At 37.2% G+C, this 8,635-nt stretch overlaps 1 protein-coding gene across 1 annotated transcript; it reads right to left on the bottom strand.

The window, feature by feature from the left end:
• Positions 1-304: 304 nt before the first annotated feature.
• LOC135965508 (small ribosomal subunit protein eS28) lies at positions 305-535 on the bottom strand. Its single transcript, XM_065522585.2, has one exon. The coding sequence runs from the start codon at positions 524-526 to the stop codon at positions 317-319; it is 210 nt and encodes a 69-aa protein (XP_065378657.1). The 5' UTR covers positions 527-535; the 3' UTR covers positions 305-316.
• Positions 536-8,635: the final 8,100 nt, after the last annotated feature.

The raw sequence follows: 8,635 nt of genomic DNA, 5'->3' as shown, positions 1-8,635 counted from the left end.
ATTTTTCCTTTGTCACAACAGGCTTCAATGCATGTCCAAATATCCTATTGCATATCCTACAAAAACAGTGTTATCAGACTACTCAATTTAAAGAATGGTGTAACTCTGTAAAATGAGTTCACACATCACAAAGAACTTATTCAGAAAGCTTCTTTCTATTTTTTTTTTTTTTTTTAACTTGAAACACAAACGCTTTATTTAAAGGAGCATCTCAATTCCGCGTGGCGGGCAAAAAATAAAGGAGCAGATTGTGACACACCAATCCCATCGGCCAAGTGGTCGAACCCAACATCCAAGACCCAGCGAGCAGGCAAGCTCAGCGCAACCTCCGGGCTTCTCGCTCTGACTCCAACAGGGTGAGCACGTCGCCCTCGCGCACGGGGCCTTTTACATTGCGGATGATAGAGCGGCTCGTGTCGTCCATGAATTCCACGCGCACCTGCGTGCACTGTCCCTGAGAGCCGGTCCTGCCCAGGACCTTAGTGACCCTGGCGAGCTTGATAGGCTGCACACGGCTGGTGTCCATGATGGCGGCGCAGCGGCTGTCTGGCGGAGAGCTTCTTTCTATTTTTTATCTTAGGATATTTCCTTTTCACCAAAGGCTTCAATGCGATCCAAAATATCTCTTCACAAAATCTGTAAAATCAGTGCTATCAAACTGATTCATGAAAAGAATCGTGTAACACTGTCAGATGAATTTAGAAATCACAAAGCAGTTTCTCAGAAAATTTCTTTCCAGTTTTTGTCGGAAGACTTTTACTTTTTCGCAATAAGCTTCAATGTGCTCTGAAATATGCCATTGTAGATTAAAAGAAAACAGTGTTTGCCAATGGCTCAATGAAAAGAAGAGTGAAACCATGTGAATTGAATTCATACATCGTGAAACAGTTTCTCAGAAAGCTTCTTTCTAGTTTTTATATGAAGTTACTTCTTTTTTCACTGTAGGCCTCAATGAGCTCCCAAATATCCCTTTGAAGACACCACGAAAACAGTGTTAGCAAACTGCTCCATGAAAAGAAGGGTGTAACTCTGTGAGATGAATTCACACATCACAAGGAACTTTCTCAGAAAGCTTCTTCCTAGTTTTTATCTGAGAATATTTCCTTTTTCATCATAGGTCTCAAGTCACTCCCAAATATTACTTTGCAGATTCCATGAAAACTTTAACTTCTAACTTTAATCTGAGGTTATTTCCGTTGTCACCACAGGCTTCAATGTGATCCAAACTATGCCTTCTCCTATTCCCCACAACAAAGCTACTGAAGTACTCCATGAAAAGAATCATGTAATTCGGTAAGACAAATTCACACATCACAAAGAAGTTTCTCAGAAAGCTTCTTCTAGTTTTTGTCTGAGGATATTTCCTTTGTCACTGTAGGTTTCCATTCAATCTAAAATATCACTTCTCAGAATACCCAAAAACAGTGCTTCCAAACTGCTCCATGAAAAGAATTGTGTAACTCTGTGAGATGAATTCACAAATCAGAAAGCAGTTTCTAAGAAGACATTTTTCTAGTTTTTGTCTGAGGATATTTCCTTTGTCAACATAAGCTTCCATGCGTTCATTGCAGAAATCACATTGCAGATGCCAAGAAAACAGTGTTGGCAAACTCCTCAATGAGGAGACAAGTGTAACTCTGTGAGATGAATTCACATATCACAATGCAGTTTCTCAGACAGCATATTTTTGGTTTTAATCTGAGGATATATCCTTATTCACCATAGGCCTCAATGCACTCCCAAATAAATCTTTGTAGATTCCACAAAAAGAATATTAGGAAGCTACTCCATGAAAAGAAAGCTGTAACCGTGTGAAATGAATTCACACATCACAAAGACGTTTCTCAGAAAGCTTCTTTAGTTTTTATCCGAGTATATTTCCTTAGTCAACATAGGTTTTAATGTGATCCAAAGTATATCTTCTCAGTTTCCCCCAAAAGCAATGCTACCAAACTGCTCCATGAAAAGAATTGCATAACTCTGAGAGATGAATTAACACATCACAAGTGGTTTCTCAGAAAGTTTGTTTCAAGGTTTTTTTATGAGGATATTTCCTTTCTCACCATAAGCTTCAATGCAATCCGAAATATCCCAGTGCAGACTCCAAGAAAACAGTGTTAGCAAACCGCTCAATGAAAAGAACAGTGTAAGTCTCTGAGATGAATTCACACTTCACAAAGCACTTTCTCAGAAAGCTTATTTCTAGTTTTTATATGAGGATATTTCCTTTTTCACCATAGGCATCAATGTGCTTCCAAATATCCCTTTTCTGATTCCACAAAAACTGTGTTTGCAAACTGCTCCATGAAAAAAAGAAGTGTAACACTGTGAGGTAGATTCACACATCACACAGAAGGGTTTCAGAAAGCTTCTTTCTAATTTTTATCTGATGATATGTCCTTTGTCATCATGGACTTCATTAGGATCCAAAATATTCCTTCTCGGATTCCCCAAAAACAGTGCTACCAAACTGTTCCATGAAAAGAATGATGTAATTCTGCGAGATGAACTCAACATCACAAAGCAGTTTCTCAGAAAGATTCTTTCTAGTTTTTGTCAGAGAATATTTCCTTTTTCACCATAAGCTTCAATGTGCTCCAAAATATCCCATTGCAGATTCCACATTAGAAGTGTTAGAAAACTGCTCCCTGTTAAGAAAGCTGTACTCCAGTGAGATGACCTCACACATCACAAAGAACTTTCTCTGAGCGCTTCTTTCTAGTTTTTATCTGAGGATATTTCCTTTATTACCTTAGGCCTTAATGCATTCTCAAATATCCCTTTGTAGATTACACGAAAACAGTGTTAGCAAACTGCTCCATGAAAAGAATGGTGTAACTCTCTGAGATGAATTCACACATCACAAAGCAGTTTCTCAGAAATCCTCAATCTAGTGTTTATCTGAGGATACTTCCTTTTTCACCATATTCCTCACTGCACTCCTGAATATCAAACTGCAGATTCCACGAAAAAAGTGTCAACAAACTTCTCAATGAAAATAAAGGTGTAACTCTGTGAGATGAAAACATTCATCACAAAGCAGTTTCACAGAAGCCTTTTTTTGGTTTTTATCTGGGGATATTTCCTTTGTCACCATAAGCTTCAATGCGATCCAAAATATCCTATTTCAGATTCCATGAAAACAGTGTTAGCAAACTGCTCAATGAAAAGAACACTATAACTCTGTGAGATGAGTTCACACATCAGAAAGCAGTTTCTCAGAGAGTTCTTTTTGGTTATATCTGAGGATATTTCCTTTGTCACCATAGGCTTCAATGTGATCCAAAATATCCCTTCTCAGTTTCCCCAAAAACAGTGCTACCAAACTGCTCCATGAAAAGAAAGTTGGAATGCTGTGAGATGAAATCACACATCAGAAAGCGGTTTCTCAGAAAGCTTCTTTCTAGTTTCTATCTTAGGATATTTCCTTTGTCAATATAAGCTTCAATGCACTCCAAAACATCCCATTGTGGATTCCAAGAAAACAGTGTTAGCAAACTACTCAAAGAAAATAACAGTGTAACTCAGTGAAATGAATTCACACATCATGAAGCAGATTCTTAGAAGGCTTCTTTTTGTTTTTTATCTGAGGATATATCCTTTGTCACCAAAGCCTTCAATACGCTCCCATATATCCTCTTGTAGATTCCACGAAAATAGTGTTATCACAATGCTCAATGAAAAGAAGGGTGTAACTCTGTGAGATGAATATGCACATTGCAAAGAAGTTTCTCAGAAAGCTTATCTCTAGTTTTTATCTGGAGATATTTCCTTTTTCACTATAGGGCTCGATGTGCTTCCAAATATCCCTTTGCAGATTCCACGAAAACAGTGTTAGCAAACTCCTCCTTTAAAGAAAAGTGTACCTCTTGGAGCTGAATTCACACAACACAAAGAACTTTCTCAGAAAGCTTCTTTCTAATTTTTATCTGAGGATATTTCCTTTTCCACTATAGGAATGAAGGCATTTGCAAATATCCCTTTGCAGTTTCCACAAAAACATTGTTAACAAACTGCTAAATGAAAAGAAATGTGTAACTCTGTGAGATGAATTGACACATCACAAAGCACTTTCTCAGAAAGCTTCTTTCTAGTTTTTATCTGAGGATATTTCCTTTTACACCATGGGCCTCAATGCGTTCCCGAATATCCATTTGTGGATTCCATGAAAAGAGTGTTAGCAAAGTGCTCCATGAAAAGAAAGGTGTAAATCTGAGAGGTGAATTCACACATCACAAGGCTGTTTCTTGGAAAGCTTCTTTCTAGTTTTAGTCTGAGGCTATTTCCTGTCACCATAGGCTTCAATGCACTCCCAAATGTCCTATTGCAGATTCCACAAAAACAATGTTACAAAACAGCTCCAAGAAAAAAATCGTGTTACTCTGTGAGATGAATTCACACATCACAAATAAGTTTCACATAAAGCTTCTTTCCAGTATTTTTCCAGGGATATTTCCTTTGTCACCCTAGGCTTCAATGTGATCCAAAATATCCCTTCTCAGATTCCCCAAAAACAGTGCTACCAAACTGATCTGTGAAAAGAATGGTGAAACTCTGTGAGATGAATTCATGCATCACAAAGCTGTTTCTCAGAAAGATTCTTTCTTGTTTTTATATGGGGATGTTTTCTTTTTCACCATATTCCTCAATATGATCTGGAATATCCCTTTGCACATTCCATGAAAAAAGCGTTAGCAAACATCTCAATGAAAAGAATGGTCTATCTCTGTGAGATGAATTCTCACATCACAAAGAAGTTTCTCAGAAAGTTTCTTTCTAGATTTTATCTGAGGCTATTTCCTTTGTCACCGAAGGCTTCAGTGTGATTCAAAATATCCCTTCTCAGATTCCCCAAAAACACTGCTACCAAACTGATCCTAAAAAATGATCATGCAGCTATGTGAGACGAATAAGCACATCACAAATCAGTTTCTCAGAAAGCTTTTTTTCTAGTTTTTATATGAAGATAATTCCTTTGTCACCAAAAGCTTCGATGTACTCCAAAATTTCCCATTGCAGATTCCAAGAATACAGTATTAGCAAACCACTCAATGAAAAGAACAGTATAACTCAGTGAGATGAATTCACACATACCAAAGCACTTTCTTAGAAAGCTTTGTGAACATAGGCTTTAATGAACTGCCAAATGTCCCTTTGCACATACCACGAAAAATGTGTGAGCAAACTGCTCAATGAAAAGAATGGTGTAACTCGGTGAGATGAATTCACACATCATAAAACAGTTTCTCAGAAAGATTCTTTCTAACTTTTATCTGAGGATATATTCTTTTACACTCTTGGCCTCAAGGCGCTCCCAAATATTCCTTTGCAGATTAAACAGAAATAGTGCTAGGAAACTGCTACATGTAAAGAAAGGTATAAATCTGTAAGATGAATTCACACATCATGAATAACTATAATATCCCCTTTCAGATTCCCCAAAGACCTGGCTATCAAACTGTTCCATGAAAAGAATGGTATAACTCCGTGAGATGAACTCAGACATCACAAAGCAGTTTCTCAGAAAGATTCTTTCTAGTTTTTATCTGAGGATATTTCCATTTTCACCATAGGCCTCAATGTGCTCCTGAATATCCCTTTGCAAATTTCAGAAAAAAATGGTGTTAGCAAACTTCTCCATGAAAACAAAGGTGTAACTCTGTGAGATGAATTAACACATCAGAGAAAGCTTTCTCAGAAAACTTATTTTTAGTTTTTATCTGAGGATATTTCCTTTTTAGAGGATATTTCATTTGTCACCATAAGCTTCAATGCGTTCCGAAATATCCCATTACAGATTCCAAGCAAACAGTATTAGCAAACTGCTCAATGAAAAGAACAATGTAACTTTCTGAGATGAATACAAAAATCACAAAGCAGTTTCTCTGAAAGCTTCTTTCTAGTTTTTGTCTGAGGATATTTCCTTTATCACCAGGCCTCAAGGCACTCTCAATTATCCCTTCTCAGATTCCATGAAAACAGTGTTAACAGACTGCTCCATGAAAAGAAATGTTTAGCTCTGTGAGATGAATCCACACATCACAATGCAGTTTTTCAGAAAGCATCTTTCTAGTTTTTATCTGAAGATATTTCCTATTTCACCATAGGTCTCAATGCACTCCCAAATATCCCTTTGCAAATTCCATGAAAACAGTGTTATTAAACTGCTCCATGTTACAAAAGGTGTAACTCTGTGATATGAATTCACGCATCACAAAGAACTTTCTCAGAAACCTTCTTTCTAGTTTTTATCTAAGGATATTTCCTTTGTCACCACAGGCTTCAAAGCTACTCTCCAGTTGTTATCTGAAGGAATTTCTTTCTTCACCTCAGGCCCCTATGCGCTCCAAAATATCCCTCTGCCGATTCCACAAAAACAGTGCTAACAAACTGATGTATGAAAAAAATGATGTAAGTCTGTGTGATAAATTGACCCATTACAAAGCAGTTTCTCAGGAAGCTTCTATGTAGTTTTTATCTGAGGATGTTTCCTTTTTCACCATAGGCTTCAACGCTCTCCAAAATATCTCTTCACTGACACCACAAAGACGGTGATGCCAAAGTGCTCCCTCAACAGAAACGTTTAGTTCTATGAGTTGAATGCCTGCATCACAAAGGAGTTTCTACGAAAGGTTCTCTCCTGTTTTTACCTGAAGAATTTTCTTTTTTCACCTTAGGCCTCTATGTGCTCCCAAATATCCCACTGTAGGTTCCACAAAACCGGTGCTACCAAAGTGTGCAATGAAAAGAATGGTTTAACACTGTGATATGAATTCACCCATCCAGAAGTAGTTTCTCAGGAAGCTTCATTCTAATTTTTATCTGAGGATATTTCCTGTACCACCATAGGTTTCAATGCGCTCTCAAATATCCCCCCTAAAACACCATAAAAAGTGATGCCAAAGTGCTCCTTCAACAGAAATGTTTAGCTCTATGAGATGAATGCACACATCACAAAGGAGTTTCTCAGAAAAATTCTCTTCAGTTTTTACCTGAAGATATTTCCTTTTTCACCATTGGACTCTATGCACTCCTGAATATCCCCTTGCAGATTCCACAAAAACAGTGTTACCAAACTGCTCAATGAAAAAAAAAGTGTAAGTCTGTGAGATGAATTCACCCATCACAAAGCAGTTTCTCAGATATGTTCTTTCTAGTTCAAATCTGAGGATATTTCCTTTTTCACCATAGGCTTCAATGTGCTCCCAAATATCTCTTCTCAGATACCACAAAAACAGTGATGCCGAACTGCTCAATGAACAGAAATGTTAAACTTTATGAGATGAATAGACCCATTAAAAAACCATTTCTTCCAAAACTTCTCTCCAGTTTTTATCTGAAGTTATTTCATCTTTCACCAAAGGCCTCTAGGAGCTACTGAATATCCCTTTGTAGATTCCATAAAAGCAGTGCTACCAAACTGCTCAAAGAAAAAAAAGATTTAATTCTGTGTGATGAATTCACCCATCACAAAAAAATTTCTCGGAAAGCTACTTTCTAGTTTTTATCTGAGGATATTTCCTTTTCCACCATCCACTTCTTTCTAGTATAAATCTGAGGATATTTCCTTTTTCAACATTGCAGTTTCCATAAAAACAGTAAGATCAAACTGCTCCATGAAAAGAATCATGCAACTCTGTGAGATGAACTCAAAAATCCCAAAGCAGTTTCCCAGAAAGTTCCTCTTTAGTTATTGTCTGAGGATATTTCCTTTGTCACCCTAAGCTTCAATGTGCTAAAAAATATCCTATTGCAGATTCCAAGAAAACAGTGTTAGAAAACTGCTCAATGAAAAGAACAGTGTAACTCTGTGAGATGAATTCACACATCACAAAGCAGTTTCTCAGAAAGCCTCTTTCTAGTTTTTATCTGAGGATAATTCCTTTTCCACCATAAACTTCAAAGTGATCCAAAATATCCCTTTGTAGATTCCACGAAAACAGTGATACCAAACTGCTCTTTGAAAAGAATTGTCTAACTCTGTGAGATGAATTAACACATAACAAAGCAGTTTCTCAGAAAACTTCTTTCTAGTTTTTGTATGTGGATATTTCCTTTTCACCATAAGCTTCATTGTGCTCCAAAATATCCCTTCTGAGACATCACAAAAACAGTGATGCCAAAGTGCTCCCTCAACAGAAATGTTTAGCTCTATGAAACTAATGAATATATCACAAAGGAGTGTCTCTGAAAGCTTCTCTCCAGTTGTTACCTGAAGAATTTTCTTTTTTCACCTTAGGCCTCCATGCGGTCCAAAATATCCCTCTGCAGATTCCACAAAAACAGTGGTAAAAATTCCTCTATAAAAAAGAATGATGTAACTCTGTAAGATAAATTGACTCATCACAAAGTAGTTTCTCAGGAAGCTTTTCTTTAGTTTATACATGGCAATATGTCCTTTTCCACTGAAGGCTTAAATGCACTGCAAAATATCCCTTCTCAGAAACCACAAAAACAGTGATGCCAAAGTGCTTCCTCAACAGAAACGTTTAGCTTTATGAGGTGAATGCACACATGACAAAGGAGTTTCTCAGAAAGCTTCTATCTAGTTTCTACATGAAAATATTTCCTGTTTCACCATTAGACTCTATGCACTCCCACATATCCCTTTGCAGATTCCATGAAAACAGTGTTA

Source organism: Macaca fascicularis, chromosome 10 (genome assembly GCF_037993035.2).
Source record: "Macaca fascicularis isolate 582-1 chromosome 10, T2T-MFA8v1.1".
Lineage (NCBI taxonomy): Eukaryota > Metazoa > Chordata > Mammalia > Primates > Cercopithecidae > Macaca > Macaca fascicularis.
This window is presented reverse-complemented; position numbering and strand designations above follow the sequence as displayed.